The following is an 18499-nucleotide window of genomic DNA, read 5'->3' as shown; positions in this document are numbered from 1 at the left end:
TTGCAGTGATGTCTGGAAATTGTCCTGCTGAGTACCGCACCTACTCACACAAGTAACCACTGCAGGAAAGGAAACACTGAATAGACTCAAGCAATTAGCTGTTTCGCTCTTATTGTCTCTTACCTCCAGTTTTCCAGCTACCATCCAAATAGGATTGTATGTGAAATTTTCTTCACTTGGAACTATATTCTCTTTGGCCCAAAACGTGTCCATTGCAGACAGCAAACTGCCCAATTAGTGGATGAGAAGGTAAAGGGGGCTGGGATGGACTGCTAGACAACTACCTCAAGTCACCCCACGGCAGCCACCCACACAACTAAACAAGAGCGTGTATTGTTTATCAAATGACTACAGAGGAAAAAGTGGAGCCAGACACTGTAGATGTCATGCATTTTTTCCACATTGCCCAAGCTGTTGTGTGTCTTCAAACTTTCACTTTGTTTATAATGTACAAACTTTGCTAGACATCTGACTGCCAGTCACCCATATGCTGATGGGCTGAACACGGATGTTAAACACTTGAACACATGTTAAACACCTGATATTTATTGGATACTCTTAGCATACTGTGAACTATAATTTATGTGAGAATGAGGGGCAGAAAAAAAAGGAAACAGAAAAATATGCTGGCATACACACATCTATATGAATTACACATTTGCTTACATGTTAGATAAGCTGCTTCTGACATTCTCTTTGGTCAGGAATGACTTTATATTAGGAATGCAACATCTATTACACCTATTAATGCAATGCCCCATTCTTGAAGACGAGTCTCGACACATTGACATCAGCTCCAGTCCACCCCTTGTGAAATCTTCCCAAGCTCTTGAATCAACAAATTCTCTTAAGGCTGTGGACAGTGCTGGTGAGTAATGGAATATATTTACCGGCATTACGCATTTAAAATGCAAAATATGAGTTGTTGTGGTAGCTACCTGTCACTTCAGTATCTTCGATGTACTATTGCTGTGTGCTTTATTACTATTACTGAAGGCTACTCGCCACCAAGCTAACATCTTATCTTTTGTTAACATCTGATGTTAACATAAGTCTTTGCTCCCCTACAATAAATATATTGTCCATTCAGAGAGATTTGGGCAAGAAGGTGGTAGGGAAGCAGACTCAGCAGACATTTTGGGATTCCAGAGGTGAGCAATTTATTTACAGTGGACTCTATACGTGAAACTTAACAAAACTTCCGCCAAAGTAACTTAAATAAAAAAAACTCAAAAGTACATAGATTTGATAACACAGCTCACCTCTCCTTTCTCATCTGAGTCTGGCAGAGACTCACTATATATAGGGCCATCAGTTTCCCTTCAATTAGCCCAGCCAGTACCACTCACTTGAGCTGAGTGATCTAAAACTCTACATAGTTGACTAAAAATATCCTCTCACTTCTGATTAGCACATTTACACAACTAAACGGCTCTATTTACGAATAAAACAAACAAAAGGGAGCATTTCTATGGTTAAAGAAATCCCTCCTCTCGGTTCAACCTGCTGATGTGACATCAGTGTGACATCAGCAGGTTGCACTTTAAAATGAGGAAATGCTAGGCGGGCCTTTCCTCACACCTGACCTATATGAAGACTGAAAAGAAAGAACAAAGTATGAACAAATTATTTAATCTGTAACATAATAAAATATAAAGAAACATGTAAATGAGTATTTGCCTTAATTTGCAGAATGTTTGTTTTGCCGGAAACAGAATGCTTACACAAACAAACCCGGGATAGTTATTGCAGCAATGTTACTTTGAAAAATAGCAAATCATAGCAAAGAAATACAGAGACAGAATAATGTGCATGATGTGCAAAAAAAAAAAGGTCAACACATCTGGGACAAGTGGAGAGCATTACAACTGCTCATCCACTTTGTCACAAACATCCAATTGGTAGAGAAAAACAAGCAAGAATTTACAGGATGTGATTGCTGCATTCATGTAGTTTTAAAAAACTTTACAATATATTAAGTAATCCAAAGTATTCAGATCACATTGAGTACATTTAACGGAAGAGATTAGAAACTACATTTTGGGGCATGTATTCTGTAATCTGTAGTGGAATACGTTTTAAAAGTAACCTTCCCAACACTGCCTGTGGTCTTTCTCTTTTGCTTGTGCACCATTTCCTGCCACACTTTTTCTTTCTAGTAAACTTTCCATCATATTCCTTTTCGACTCAGCACCATGAAAACAGACAGCTTTTTCAGCAGAGCCGTTCTGCAGACTACCCTCCTCGTTGAAGGTGTCCATGATCGTCTCCTGGACAGCTGTCAAGTCTGGAGTCTCGCCCATGTTTGAATAGTAATTTACTGAAATGGAATTTCTAGTAATTTGTGATATTGCATTTCTCATGAGCCATAATCATGAAAGTTCAAACAAGCAAAAAAAATTTAATATTTCACTTCATATGTAATGAATATAAAATGTATGAAAGTTTTCTTTGTTGAATTAAATTCTGAATAGAAATAAACCATAAAAGAAAAACTTGATAACAGCAGAATAAAATAAATAACATTCAATATTAAAAAATACTTCAGGTAACATGGCCCTGCACAACAAGCATATAATTTTTTCACAAATGAGATGATTTTGTAATATTCAACCCAACCAACAAAACTGTCTTAGTTACCTTTTTTTGTTTGTTTAATGAGTAGTAAGTGTGCACATGTCACAGGACTGCTTATAGGAATGAATCTATGCCATGTAAGTGACATAGCATCAGAGATGGGCAGTAACACGTTACTTGTAACGCGTTACTGTAATCTGATTACTTTTTTCAAGTAACGAGTAAAGTAAGGGATTACTATTGCAAAAACGGTAATTCGATTACCGTTACTTTCCCTTTACTGCGTTACTAAAACCGTGATTTTTTGCGAGAATGTCTCACGACAGTGACGTAAGCGAGTGCGCTGTTAGTGACAACAGCTGTGTGCAGATCAACAATGGATCACATATCGATTGTGGGAGAGAGTATGAGCGTGCAGCGTTTAAAGCGTGGAAGTACTGACCTTACTTTGAGTTTGATTCCATAAAAAGTGACAAAAACATTAGCGTCCATTGTGCGTGGGAAGAAAACTTCTTTTTACAGCGAAAAAAAACCCCTAAACTTCCAAGCAAGCACCGAGTGCGCAACGACGTAATGGGAAACTCACAGAGAAACTCGAGGATTCTTCAACTGACCGCGGCACACCTGCACCAGGGTAAACCTCCGCCTACCGCAGTCCTGCTTTACAGGTGAAAATAGAGCAACAGGACCGCTGAGTCTTTGACTTTATTTATTTTCTGCTGTGTTTTACTTGCATCTATTTGAAAGAGTGAGTGTAAACACAAAAAATATTTTATTTTATGTGCTGGAATGTGTAGAAAATAGGTTTAAATGTTAAACTAATTTATTCAAGTCAGAGAATGTTGCATATAATTTAATGTTTGCTTGACGCATAAAGTTAAAAGATTAAAACTGATAAAACAAGTTAAAAAAAGAGACTTTTCCATTTCATTACATTTTGTATGATGGATTATGTAGAAAAAGTAGAATTGGGCTGAAAGATCTATCGCTTTATTACTACCTCTTCAGGTTGTAAATCGTGTTTTTAAAAAGTAACTAAGTAACTAAGTAATTAATTACTTTTGAAAATAAGTAATCAGTAAAGTAACGGGATTACTTTTTTGGGGAAGTAATCAGTAATTAGTTACTGATTGCTTTTTTCAAGTAACTTGACCAACACTGCATAGCATTTTCTTCAGCTTAAAGAGCACTTTAGCCTATTTAAACTCATTATTTTGGTTTTCCAGCGTACGAACACTGTTATAAACAGCCTATTTTCCTGCTGCAACAGAGAGCAGTTTCCAGCAAAAAAAGGTAATAAAGCCACTGAGCCCTCCCTACTTAATGCAACAACAGATAAACAGCTCACAGCTGAACACAGTCACCAAGTTAAGAAGCCAAAGAGCCATGTTATATTATTTTTGTCCATTCTTGGTGGAGGACAAAACACGCCTATAAGTAAATATTGACTGACTACAACTTGGATGCCCTGATACTGCCTGATCAGAAGGTGACTGCTTCCAAAAAATATAACTATAACAGCTTCACGGGATAAACAAAAATATGACGTGCTCTGTTCCCCCCACATCGCCAATAAAAACAAAAATGTAAGCTTTAAGAAGAAATAGTTCATCACTGGTTTTGAGGAGAAAGAAGATGCAAGCTCCAGTCTTGGTCACTGCATCCTGACCGCTGATCAGCTGAATAAGACAACAAGATTGATGATATTGTGCAACATGGCAGGTCAGTCTTTCATGCCCTGGTCATTTAAATCACTGACACGTTTAACATAGCCAACGTCTAGTGATTAATTATGCTCTCAAACTCCATTATAATAGAAAAAAAATCATATCATGAAGTTTAAGTTATTCATGTTATTGAGCAGTGATAAACAAAATAAACAAAATGTATCAAACCGCCAGTATCTGTTTTTATATAAGGCTTGATCTTATCACTAAAGGAATGCGGGAGACTGACACTTTGATAAATACAGTTTCTCAGTCGGAAAATTTACTTCACAAAATGTCAAACTTTTTGTTCGAGTCAACTCTTAACACATCCATCATAGAGCAGGAGGCGGGGCACTCCCTGGACAGGTCGGCGTTCTATTGCTGAAGAGAGACAGATCACATTCACTCTCACATTCACACATAAGGCCAATTTAGACTCACCAGTAATCTAACATGGATTTGGACTGCATGTTCTTCATGAGTGCTTCTTGGACATCCACTCAGGAACAGGAGCGCTTGTTTAATAAATCAGATTAAAAGAGTGTGTCTTCCTCTCTTGCACCGTACCATGGTGTGAGTCTTGCTAAAGAGGGTCTGGGATTACAAACAGACTGGTCGGACTCCAAAGTAGAAGAGTCCAGTGAGCTCAGAGATCCTGTGGGAGACCCCGACCCTTCATATGCATAAGTTTGAAGGTAGTCGAAAGGAGGAGCATAAGGATCTTGATCAGCTTCTGCCAGCCTGTCCAGAATAAACTGCCTGAAGACCTCGTCCTCCGGGCCAATGAGGTGCGACTCTCGGAGGGACATTCGTATGCTGGCCCTGACGTCTTCCCTTCGCATCCTCCTCTCCCTTCTCCTGGGGCGGGGACGCATTGGGACAGTAGGTTGGCAGAAGTCCAGCTCCATTCCTCCAACTCCTGATTCTCCATAATAAAACACCTTCTGCGACACAGTCTCAGGCAGCTCCAGCTCCTTCACCTCCACCTCACGTCCCTCCTGCTGTTTTCTCCTGTGTCTCCTCACCATCACCATTACGACTGACAGCACTGCAGACACAACACAGCAGGAGATCATTACAGTTAAACACCAGGGCATGAGCTTTGTTGTGAAAAAAAAAAAAAATCTACAGTGCCCGATGGAGCATGCGTGCTGCGCACAAGCACACCGAAAAGTAATAGCTGCCAGATTTGTTTTTGTAGATGCAAGAAATCGAAATGATGGCAAATTAGGCAATACATTCTTTTTAGTTTTTTTTTTGTTTGTTTGGTTGTTTATTTTACTTCAGCTCACATACAAAGAAAGTGTTCCTTTATTTGCTCCATGTGGCACAGAATACTAAAACTCTTGTTATTTTGTTTCTGCCGGGTTTTCATCAGCTATTGTTCTCATCCAACAGAATGTTAGCATAGCAGGTTTTGTCATTAATCTTTCATGTGATGGGCACAGGGAGGACACAAAGCAGCCGAGGTCATAATAAAGCTCTTCACTATGCAAACCCATCAGTGTCCCAGGATGGCATTGCTACTGATGTATTGCAACCAATACGCACATTACCTGACATCATTGCTCTGCAAGCTTTCAGCATTTTAAAAGTGTGTGTTAAAGGCACGCTGGTGAGTCTTAAAAGGCAGATTCAAATGAAAGTGCAAATTTGTTAATGAAAAATCTTGCTATTTAACACACATTCGCATACTTGCCAAAGTGGTGTGAGCTGGAACTGCTTTAGCTCAACAGACCTGCTGGAAAACAGTGACTTATTTTAACGACAGTTTCAGTGAAGCTGACGTTATAAAACTCCAACATCTCGGGAGTTTGATTTACTGGTTTCCTTTTCCATAAGTAATATTGAATGAAAGAGCAATTACCAGTGAAATCCTCTCTGAATGTACTTTACAAATTTTACTAATTAACTCTTCCAGTGTATTTTTTTATTAAAGCAGTTTTTTTTTTTATTGGATATTCTTGTTTGATTCGACATCTTTTATTCCAGTCAGACTTTGTGGTGACGTCGTATCAAAACTGACGTCTTGCTTAAAAGTGGAAATTATAATTGGAAATACTTTAAAATGCTTCTACACTTTCTCCAAAACCCAGACAAAAAGGAGCTACAGTTAGGCAACAGTGTTGTAAAAAGTACCTTACTTTTTTCCTTTTTTCTTTGCATATTTGAAATACTTATGTCTCCATTAATTAAACAAATTTTAACATTAGACAAAAATAACCCACATAAATACAAAATTGTTAATGAACATGAGACATTTTTTTTTATTAGTAGTATCCAAACCTACTTGACCCTGTGTCAAAAAAGATTCGTGATAACTGGGAATGAGTCTTTCACATTGCTGCACAGGAATTTTGGTCCACATTGGTACATTTTAGGAAATTAACACCATGTTTAATGCCATGCCAAAAAAATCTCAAATCAGTTTTAATTCTGGTCTTTAACTAGACCACTCCAAAACCTTCATTTTGTGTTTTTGTGTTTTTTAAGCCACTCAGAGATAGATGTGGAGGTATGTATTGGATCATTGTGCTGCTGCATAACCCGAGGGTGCTGGAGCTTCAGGGCAGAAACTGATGGCATTATCCTGGAAGATTTTCTGGTACAGAGCAGAATTCATTGTTCCACCAATTATAGCAAGTTGTCCAAGTCGTGGAAATGTCCCAAAATTTCAACTTTTGTCTCGTCAGTCCACAGAATATTTTTCCAAAAGTCTTGGGGATCATCAAGATGGTTTTTTTTGGCAAATATAAGAGGAGACTTTGTGTTCTTTTTGGTCAGTATTGGCTTTTACCTTAGAACTCTCACATGATACCATTATTATTCAGCTTTTTTGTTGTTGTTGAATCATGAACACTTACCTAACTGAGACAAGTGAGGCCTTCAATTCTTTAGATGTTTTTCTGGATTCTTTTCTGACCTCCTGGATGTTCATGCACTCTTGGTGTAATTTTGGTAGGCCAGCCACTCGTGGGAAGGTTAAACGCTGTGCCAAGATTTCTCTATTATTTGGATAATGGCTCTCATTATAGTTAAGAGTTCCATAGTCTTTGAAATGTCATTGTAAACCTTTCCAGACTGGTAGATGTCAATGAATTTGTTTCTCAGTGGTTTAATTTGATCATGGCATGATGTGTTGCTTTTTTGCAACATTTAGGCTACTTTACTTTTTCAACAGGTTCTGTTTAAGGGATTTCTTGATTCAACAGATCTGACAGCAATCAGCTGTGGTTGCGGCTACTGACATTGTGCTCTGCTTTCCAAAAATATGGTTAATCCTAGTTACTTCATGATTTAACAAGGAGGCAATTACTTTTTCAGGTTTGGATAGGATTTTCTAAACAAATTAAATTATCACTTTAAAACTGGATTTGGAGTTTGCTCGGGTTATCTTTTTCTAGTACTACAAAATTTGTTTGATCATTTGAAATATCCACTATTCAAAACTTAAACAGGATATGCAATGTGACAACATTATGCTTGCTTACCTGTGAGTGTGACCAGGCAGAACAGAATCCCTAACAAGGTTTGTAGGCTCACCCCCATGGAGAGAGCAAGGGCTTCCACCCCTCCTGTGGGACAATGACCTGCAGGCTGACAGCTGCACACACTAATGGTCAGAGTGCTAGTACCGGAGAGGGCTGGAGAGCCACTGTCTGCCACCACCACAGGCAAAAGGTACTGGGTTCGATCCTTACGGGTGAAAGTACTCCGGCGTGCCACGATTCCAGCTGTGTTGTCTAAAAGGTATGCCAAATGTTAGAGATGCCCTTTTCAGCATTCTTTAAAAAAACATGAGAAATCCCAATGTGAATGCTGATGTGTCTAGACAATACAAGGAGAAAAACCTGTGAAGTGACAAACTTAATGCAATTTAAAATAAAAACCAGGCTCTCTAAAAAGCCCTGCGCCTTGTCAAATCAATTTCTGGTCAATGTATAAAAGTAAATTTGGAAAATGAATTTAACTTCTGAGTGTGCCTGTAAGACTTCATGAAGGCACTGAACAAAAAACTTCTTTGGAGTCAAATAAGCCTTGTGGCATATGGAAATGTGTTTTAATAAACTTGTTTCTTGATTCATTATTCATTTCCTGGTTGCTGACTGGACTGCTGTGCTTGAGTGGCTAACCACCCATACGCTGCACCTGCATATATTTCATTCTAACTTACTCAACACATTCAAACATGCTCTGTACTTTAACAATGATGTCTCTTCAATTTTCTGCCCATTTTCATTATAAACCCTAAAAAAGGGTTGAGTGCACTCTAAGCCAAACACCTCAATTTGCTCACTCAAAAGGCAGTCAGCCACACAAAAAGTAGAACCTACAGAAGGATTTTCCTCCCAGAATATTCCAGGATGCATTTATTTATTTTTTCTTTAATCAAAAAAATATCGCTGTTATTTTGTCCTTAGCCTAAAATCATTGCAGGTTATGACTTAGCTGTTGTTCATTGCTTTTCTGGCAGGAACCATATGGGATACCGTGGCTTCTTCTGGTTTTGAGTTCATTTTTGCTCCACAGCCTAAAGCATCTGATGGAAAATGTCAGTGATTTGCAGGATGACATTTTTTGGAGCAAGAAGTATAATTATACAGATTTAGTTTATGCTGAGGGTCTCACTGCAATAGCCCTGAGTCAGTCAGCAGCTGGTTCGTTGCACTTGGAGGGAAAACAAGTCACACTGTGACCGATTACATTGTTAGACTGACATCACATTAATCTCTGTATTATTATTTTTCTAGTTTCTAGACTTTCTTTTAATCATTCACTGCACATGTTTTGAGGTGAATTTGGGGAAAATATGCCTGTTTTCTGAAAAAGAGCTAAGTGGGACTATAAGCAACACTCTCACTCACATATATGCCTATACAGAAAATATAAAGCTTTAGCCTCCACAGAGAAGCTTAGAAAATTGTGAGAAACAGGTGCAGCAGTGACTCTGATTCTTTCTCAAGCTTCTAAAACTCACAATTAGTCGTCGTCTTTCCAAAATGAATAATGGCATTACCTCATAGTAACATTCTGGCATGGATTGAATGAATTCAATAATACAGAGTAATAACTGCGCTTTAGAAGCTAACTGGCCAACTTTGTGAGTATGAAACAACACAGACGCTCTAAATGATTCCCTTGTTGTGAGTCGTTATGCCACTCTAAGAGCCTGTTTGATGTAACTCAATAGTTACTGAATGAGCATGGTATCTAGTAATTCTAAAGCAGACACATTTGTATGCATTTGTATATTATTGATTTGACTATAACCTTGATTATCTCTGATTGTGAAGTTTGGATTAATGCGCTTCTCGGGGACCATAGAAAAGTAGAAATGATGTCCTTCGACAGGGTCGTCTGGATCAACAGCGCTGAGCAGCTGAATGAGCTGAGAGAACAAAAAACAGAAAAAACAAAGCTGCAAGAAGTGATGAAAGTAAGTAAGGAGGAATTGTATCCATCTTTTCATATATACATACAGATGTAGAGTGCTTAACAAATTTATCAGACCACCTATCATGGAAAAAAGAAAACATGGGCATTTTATAAATCTGTCAAAAATTTCATTGTTATTAATACGTGAAAAAAAAAGTTACCAAAAAAACCTGACTTCATATATTTATACCCAAATTTGAGCTACTGCACTGAAATTAATGAAGCATAACACTCAACCATTGTAACAAATTTCTGCTCAGGAATGCAATTAAATAACTGTAATTTGGCAACTTTATCAAAAATATTGTGGTTTGCTATTTTTATCTGCTTTATTTTGGAAAACAGTAAATGTGAAAATACGGGCATAACAAAAATAATGAATTTTTTAATATTTATTAAATAATTAGCATTAAAATTATCAATTTGATTAAAGAGCTTGCCCGTACTGGTGGAAACAAAAAAAATCATTTTGGTAATTGCCAGTCCTGGTAATTTTCGGCAGCTGTGGCATAAATGAACCTCATTAGATAATCTGTATCATCGTGCCATTTTAGGAAAGCCTGTTTTATTGTTGCTGAATGGAAACATCCTCTTTATACGGTGGCCCTGAGAGGCCAAACGGACTGCAACTTAAGAAAACACCAGCAATAAGAAAAACGCTGCAAAAGCACACAAAGCACAACAGAATTAGGAAACACGACAACAGAAATAGGAAAAAATAGATTTCCAAAAGCACAAGCAAGTGTTTCTGGGGAGACAATAACCCAACGGACCAGTTGCAGGAACCAAAATATGCTAAGAATTGCGCTGGGAGACACTTAAAAGAAGTGGAGGATCTATCGCTTTTGTGAGGAAAGAAAAGATGAGAGGTAAGTGTGTTAGCCTAACTATTAGCCTAAAAATCCATCATCAGTATTATATGAATCATGATAAAACTGGTGTTTTCTTAAGTTGCAGTCCATTTGGCCTCTCAGGGCCACCGTATCTTTATTGTGATTTGGAATGTATAGCTTCAGAACTACATTACAGCATTATAGGGAAAAGATGTAGGAATGCAATTAATATAACAATTCTTTACCCAAGTTGAATTAATTCTAGTTCTCAACTTACATGGTGTGGTGACCTAATAAATTTGTTGAGCACACACACACACACACACACACACACACACACACACACACATACAGTGGGGCAAAAAAGTATTTAGTCAGCCACCGATTGTGCAAGTTCCCCCACTTAAAATGATGACAGAGGTCAGTAATTTGCACCAGAGGTACACTTCAACTGTGAGAGACAGAATGTGAAAAAAAAATCCATGAGTCCACATGGTAGGATTTGTAAAGAATTTATTCGTAAATCAGGGTGGAAAATAAGTATTTGGTCACCTCAAACAAGGAAAATCTCTGGCTCTCACAGACCTGTAACGTCTTCTGTAAGAAACTTTTCTGTCCCCCACTCGTTACCTGTATGAATGGCACCTGTTTGAACTCATCATCTGTATAAAAGACACCTGTCCACAGCCTCAAACAGTCAGACTCCAAACTCCGCCATGGCCAAGACCAAAGAGCTTTCGAAGGACACCAGGAAAAGTATTGTAGACCTGCACCAGACTGGGAAGAGTGAATCTACAATAGGCAAGCAGCTTGGTGTGAAAAAATCAACTGTGGGAGCAATCATCAGAAAATGGAAGACATACAAGACCACTGATAATCTCCCTCGATCTGGGGCTCCACGCAAGATCTCATCCCGTGGGGTCAAAATGATCATGAGAACGGTGAGCAAAGATCCCAGAACCACACGGGGGGACCTGGTGAATGACCTGCAGAGAGCTGGGACCAAAGTAACAAAGGTCACCATCAGTAACACACTACAACGGCAGGGAATCAAATCCCGCAGTGCCAGACGTGTTCCGCTGCTGAAGCCAGTGCATGTCCAGGCCCGTCTGAAGTTTGCCAGAGAGCACATGGATGATACAGCAGAGGATTGGGAGAATGTCATGTGGTCAGATGAAACCAAAGTAGAACTTTTTGGTATAAACTCAACTCGTCGTGTTTGGAGGAAGAAGAATACTGAGTTGCATCCCAAGAACACCATACCTACTGTGAAGCATGGGGGTGGAAACATCATGCTATGGGGCTGTTTTTCTGCCAAGGGGACAGGACGACTGATCCGTGTTAAGGACAGAATGAATGGGGCCATGTATCGTGAGATTTTGAGCCAAAACCTCCTTCCATCAGTGAGAACTTTGAAGATGAAACGAGGCTGGGTCTTCCAACATGACAATGATCCAAAACACACCGCCCGGGCAACAAAGGAGTGGCTCCGTAAGAAGCATTTGAAAGTCCTGGAGTGGCCTAGCCAGTCTCCAGACCTCAACCCCATAGAAAATCTGTGGCGGGAGTTGAAAGTCCGTGTTGCTCGGCGACAGCCCCAAAACATCACTGCTCTCGAGAAGATCTGCATGGAGGAATGGGCCAAAATACCAGCTACTGTGTGTGCAAACCTGGTAAAGACCTATAGTAAACGTTTGACCTCTGTTATTGCCAACAAAGGTTATGTTACAAAGTATTGAGTTGTATTTTTGTTATTGACCAAATACTTATTTTCCACCCTGATTTACGAATAAATTCTTTACAAATCCTACCATGTGGATTCATGGATTTTTTTTTTCACATTCTGTCTCTCACAGTTGAAGTGTACCTCTGGTGCAAATTACTGACCTCTGTCATCATTTTAGGTGGGGGAAGTTGCACAATCGGTGGCTGACTAAATACTTTTTTGCCCCACTGTATATATATATATATATATATATATAAGTTGAGAATCACAGTTCTGTTCTTTGTATTTTGCTTCCAAGGAGCCAGACTTATTTGTCAATTATTGAAGTTGGCTTTAGCAATAGTTCACAAGGCCTTCTTTCAGTAATTGTCTTTGGACATTGGCTGCTTTTTCACTCATTTACAATTCAATTTTAATTTATACAGCGCCAAATCACAACAACAGTTGCATCAAGGTACTTTATATTTTAAGGTAGACCCTAATTTCAATCCAGTTTTAACAGTCTTAACATTTACCTATGAATCATTCAAAAACCACAATATTGAAGGGATGAACCAATGTAGCTCTCATTTCTTTAATGAATCTAGGAAAAATGCCAAAGATAACACAGGTTGACATACATAGTATGTTTTGCACCAAAAATGTTGAGTTATCTGGATAATCGGACGGCATAAAAGTGGCAAGTCAAGAAAAACTATCTACAGAAAACCTTTCCCAATACTACTTAAAAAAAATAACAAGAAAGCTTGCCTCAGAAAGTTCAGTCTGTGTTGTGTCAATACAGCTATTTCCCATTTTCAAGTCTGGCTCTTTGGAACCAAAATGTAAAGAAGATCAATAGATAGATAGAAATACTATAGGACACAATATGACAACTTTTACAGTTCACATTCATGTATATTCAGCTTTCCACTCTGCAGTGTAGTAAATCGTGAACATCAGTGCATCATAATATACATACTTCTCCTGCCTGCGTCCCCTCACAGATATATGGCTGGTAATCTCTTGCAAGCCTTGGCACATTGTCGTTTATGTCCAGTACTTTGATGAACACCACCACAGAGGAGGATAAATGGTTCTGCGCTGCAGTAGTGAAGATAGACATTTGCTGGAGTCCACTGGGTCCATGTATCATAAATGCTTTGTAAAAGCTCTGTCAAAATAACACTTAAGACTGAGAAATGTTTCTGTCTTCTAGCTTTAGGAATGTGGGGGAAAAAACGGGCACCAGCATCACACTGCTTTCACCAAAACAAAATAAACGATTCAACAGTAAACAGTTATACCTATTATGGAAATTTAAGGCTCCAGTCTACACTAGCTGTTCCCAACATTTTTTTCTGAGGTGCACCCACTGGTCTGTGAGATGGAAACTGAACGACTAGTAGGTAGAAACGAAAATATATCAAATTTGACTTTTTCCTGCAAGCTTTTTTTTTTTTTTACAACTTGTAATATCTCTACTCTTCAAAAGTTGTAGACTTTTGAGAGTGGAGATGTAATTGTTTTTCTTTCTTTTTTTCTTTTCTGCAAAAGAATGACAAAAATATGACATTATCTTTTACCACGAAGACAGCATGAAGATAGAATTTTAACACAAGACCAGCTGGATAAAATCAGTTACAAACAGGTTGCGGCGCCTAAAAATAATTTTGATTGCTTTGGTTGCCAGCATATTGCCGTTGTTGTGCATAACTTGCATGTCATTTACTTTGCTGTAGTGAAGCTTGAAAAAGTGTGAAGCAAAATGAAAATGCAGAACATTTACTTTTAAAGTTAATGTTGTGGCATCACCACTGCAATCAACACATTTCAAAATGTACTTTTTCAGGCTAACAGTCTTCACTTCCAATTTGCATCACTCATTTCTTGGTTTCACGACCACTTGGTGAGTAGTTTAACTACAGGTCACCGTGGCAATCCGCTATCTACCAAAGCCCTCAAAAGGAGGTTTTCAGCACACCACTGTATACCTCTTTGCGACCAGTTTCACGACAGCAACCTGTTGTCAACCAGTTGCAGAATACATACTTTTCTTCAGGCAGTAGTGGTCAGCAGATGGTGACGGACTCGTCTCTAAGCCTGTATGAATAGGACTTTACCAAATGATTTTACAGCGACCTCCAGCAACCACTCACAACTGGTCAGGGAATACACATTTGTCCTTACCCAACTGGTTTGCTGCCAGATGACAGTCTCTAGGCCTGTGTGACTGAGGCTAAATGACACACTCCATGAAGAAGTGGAATAACACACTCCATGAATATATCTCTCAGTCCTGACACTCTGGTGTCTAAGGAGTGACGGAGAGTCGATGAGTGAGTGGGTGAAGGAGAAGCTAAGATACTGTTGGGTTGTGATTTAACAAGAAACCTCTGTCCATCACATGACCTGCTGGCGATTAGTACATGGTAGCAGAAAACGAATGACTGAGTAAATGAATAAGGACACATTTTTAAAGTCAATGGAATTAAAAGTCAAGCTATTTATTTGTTGCTTTTAATTCCATATTTTAAACAACAATCCACTGTCCAGTGTTTGAAAACCCTGTTTGTGAATCTCTGCTATAGTAGATTTCTCATCAGCAAATTGCTGGAACATATTTTGCACACGTTTGGGAATAATTGTGCCATAAGTCAACCATTAACATTACCATACGCTCTTATAAAAAACATGAAACTCTCCTTACTTGTTTCCTTAGCTTCAACTGTCACATTGTGCCAGGCTGCAGTCTCTCTGTCCAAAGACTTAGCGACAGTTATCGTTCCATTGTTTGGGTCTATTTTAAAAGCTTTTGTGGTATCGCTCCTTTTGTCAACAGAGTATCTGGAAGAAAAATCATGGAGACATACCATTTAGAAGGAAAGGTTGTTTTCTGGGCAAACAAAACATTGCGATACCACAGGGAGATTAATTAGGCAAACTGCTCAATTTTTTAATCAGTTGACAGATATCCAACAAAGCAAGTACACACACGAGCTAGTCTGACACAGCGACAACAACACTGTGAAAACAAAGCACCTCATGCAGATGGCATTGTATTTTCACAGTTATTTAAAATGAATATTATTTTTAATCTGACCAAAGACATTTTCTGTTTTGACATAAGTGTATAAATAGAAGGTAAAAGCAGGTAGACATGGAAATTTGTAACCATGGAAAAAGAGACAAGCTTTTATGGCAATTAAATAATAGCTGCCTTGCATGATATTATGTTTTGTGGCATGTTTGCTGGTAATGGGTGACAAGTTGTTCTACAATTTTTTGTCAAAATAATCGTCAGGCAGCATGAATGTAACTATCACAAGCAAACCAGGCCATTTTTATTGTATACCACTTTCTCATCATCATTGGACTCTTAATAAAAAGTGATTAGAACAACCTGGTAAATTAGGATATCAGAGTAATGCAATCTTTCTGTGAGCTACTTTGCTGATAACAGCATGGGGAATTTGACCACAGCAACTTTAATCATATTTACTAGAACTGCGGAAACCACTAAAATGTCAGCCTGAATTTATTAATCAATGAGACACTGTCACCAAAGGGACAGTAATAGACGCTAGGCTGAAGATGATATGCAGCACCTGCCATTCTTAAGCTCTGCTGAGATGGACTACAGGCACCAGTAGTGCGGCTGTCTCCTTTGCAACGTGCCCCACTTGCAAATGACTGCAAATCTCAATTCCATATGCCACCTCGTATGGTGCTTTATTACATTCCCACGTCCTAGCAACGTTGCTTTGTGATAATACCACGGCAATAGATAGAAAAGCCTGTGAGGTTAAAAAAAAAAAACTGTCATGATTTATTCAGCAGGGCTCATTTCCTACTAAAGTAATATGAGATAAATATGACCATGTACAGGGTATCCAGAGATCAAGGGTAAAAATGGATGCACCGAACCGGTAACACTATTTGAAATGAAATGATTTTTCACCCTGTGGAGGAAGCTGTCTAAAGATGCTCAGCCCATGCCAGCTTGGGTATCTACCTTATCATTATCGTACTGGTAGTCGGATGGCATATGCCATTCTTCCTGGTTTAGACAGTTCACATTACCTGATGGGATTGTTGACAGTGTCAGTGTCTCTAGCACTAACGCTGCCAACCACAGTTCCCACAGCTGCATTTTCAGGAAGTTTCCACTCGTAGACTGGCGAGAGGAAAACAGGTGGCTCATCCTCATCTTTCACAATGACTTTCACTGTCGTCCTATCAGTGAAGTCGTCCAAACTCAGAAAACGAGTGTCCACGTGGTCATTGACCGCCTCAGCGGTCATGTCGAAACGTCTCTTAACTTCAAAGTCCAAAGGCTGCGAAGGAAAGAAATACTCAACTTTTTATAGCTTGTATTAGAACAGAGGTTGTTACAAGAAGAATAAAAAAAACATAATTTATCACAATTAAATCAAACAGATACAACTTTTGAAAAACAAAGAAAGTTGTATGTAAAACAGATAATTTTTTCTGAGGAGAGCAGGACATGACTGCGACTGGATGTTGGACTTGTTTAGTTAGTGTCAATATGCTACCAGCTGTGAGTATGCACTTAAATAATGCTGCAGTTTTGATTAACATGCTGCTAGTAATAAGAAAACAGCATGCAAACCATTACCACTTTCCCAGGATGATTCAGAAACAGAGTCAATAATGTTTGTTATTTTATTTCATGATCACGGCATCTAAATTGAAATCTCCTGTTCTATAATTGAGAGAGGTATTGCATATAAGTGTGAAAAAGTAAAGTGAATAAGGTGAAATCATAAGTTCACCAACACCCAGACAGCAGTCTTCATTCTATATAAGTGTATTAACGGTATTCAGGAACTGATTTTTGTTATTAATTTGAACTAATTCGGTCAATAACTTTTCAATGTTCTCTGAATTAACCAATAGATTAATTGGCCTTGTGGTTGTGGTTTTGCAACAAGATGTGATTATTTCACTGAAAAATAAATAAATAAATAAACACACACACAGACAATATCACACAGGTTTGGACCACCCTTTGGCTTGGTTCTGTTGAAGCAGTTGCTGATCATTTGCACAGCATGCTTTGGCTGTCAATCACAGTCTGTCAATAGACACAGGAGTCTGACAGTTTGCAAAGGAGTGAAACATGACATTTAGCTTAACTATGAGCACTGACTGAAAACAGATTATAAGAAAAGTTAGGCTCGTGTATGTTTAGTGCAAATGCTTGGTTATACTGACACATGCCATTCATATATATGTACGTGTGTGTTGTTTGCTGTCCCTTCACATTTTCCTGCAACTGACTATAGTGATCCTTTTTGTTTTCGTGAGATATGAATACTTTAATGCAATTTCTGGTTCTTAATATTAATATGTAACACCAATCAATTTTGATTGTTATTAGAGCCACCTTAAGAAACAAAAATAGTCAAAAGACGTTTTTTATTATTCATATTGAGAATGAAGTTGAAATTTTGAGGATAAAGTTGAAACACTCTTTTGAGAATAAAGCGGAAATGTCGAGAATAAGGTCAACTCCCTTCATCCATCTCAATATGCATTCTTGTGTGTACTTGGGTTCTTCTGGACTTGAGAAATGTCATCAGCTGCAGCCCGATTGTCTGATACAGCATCATCCCTTCTGTACTGCACAAAGGTGTAACTATCAAAATCCTTCCATCTCACCATTTTTACCTATTTCACAATGCACAAATGAAGCCAAGTCTTCCAGGCTTGTTTACTCATCTACTAAGTCATCTACACAAGGCCTTTTGTAGAAGGTCCAGCAGCTGTACACTAATGACATTAGTGCCATTAGCTTAAATTTAAAACTTTATTCTCAATATTTCAATGTTTTATGTTATTGTGTTTTAACACAAAGTACTTTCAAGTACTGCTGTACCCAAATGCCCAACCCAGAGAAGGACTTGTGGCTAGACAAACACACACACACACACACACAAATCTTGGGTTAGTTGTTTGGTTTAGCCTCTCCAAAACAACAGCCATTTCTTCTTTTTTTGTAGAAAGCATATCTGAATAGAAGCTCAGGGTTTCCTGTGCCATGCAAAGATCATTGAGTATAGCTGGTAGTTTTGAGATTGTTGTTCAACAAATGCAATCTACCCTTTACTCTCCACTTGAACTGTTTAACTGTATGTAACCAAAGCTTGCTTAAAAGTGACTGGTAAATTTAGATTATTTGCAGACTTCAAACAGAAACCAGAATGTTTCAAGTA

At 38.4% G+C, this 18499-nt stretch overlaps 1 protein-coding gene across 1 annotated transcript in view; it reads right to left on the bottom strand.

The window, feature by feature from the left end:
* Positions 1-410: 410 nt before the first annotated feature.
* cdh19 (cadherin 19, type 2) overlaps positions 411-18499 on the bottom strand; it is a 32585-nt gene continuing 14496 nt past the window's right edge. Inside the window, exons 8-13 of the mRNA XM_086306607.1 lie at positions 16344-16597; positions 14971-15107; positions 13243-13364; positions 9558-9675; positions 7778-8029; positions 411-5334 (exon numbers count right to left, since the gene is read on the bottom strand). Of these exons, the coding sequence (XP_086162733.1) occupies positions 4820-5334; positions 7778-8029; positions 9558-9675; positions 13243-13364; positions 14971-15107; positions 16344-16597 (1398 nt within the window). The 3' untranslated portion in view covers positions 411-4819. The remainder of the gene's footprint in view (positions 5335-7777; positions 8030-9557; positions 9676-13242; positions 13365-14970; positions 15108-16343; positions 16598-18499) is intronic.

Source organism: Aulonocara sp. 'chitande type north' Nkhata Bay, linkage group LG9 (assembly GCF_057382095.1).
Source record: "Aulonocara sp. 'chitande type north' Nkhata Bay isolate Kocher_YH1m ecotype deep benthic linkage group LG9, A_spYH_male_GT1.1, whole genome shotgun sequence".
In the NCBI taxonomy this organism is placed as follows: domain Eukaryota; kingdom Metazoa; phylum Chordata; class Actinopteri; order Cichliformes; family Cichlidae; genus Aulonocara; species Aulonocara sp. 'chitande type north' Nkhata Bay.
Note: the sequence above shows the minus strand (reverse complement) of the source record. Positions and strands in the feature narration are given on the sequence as shown.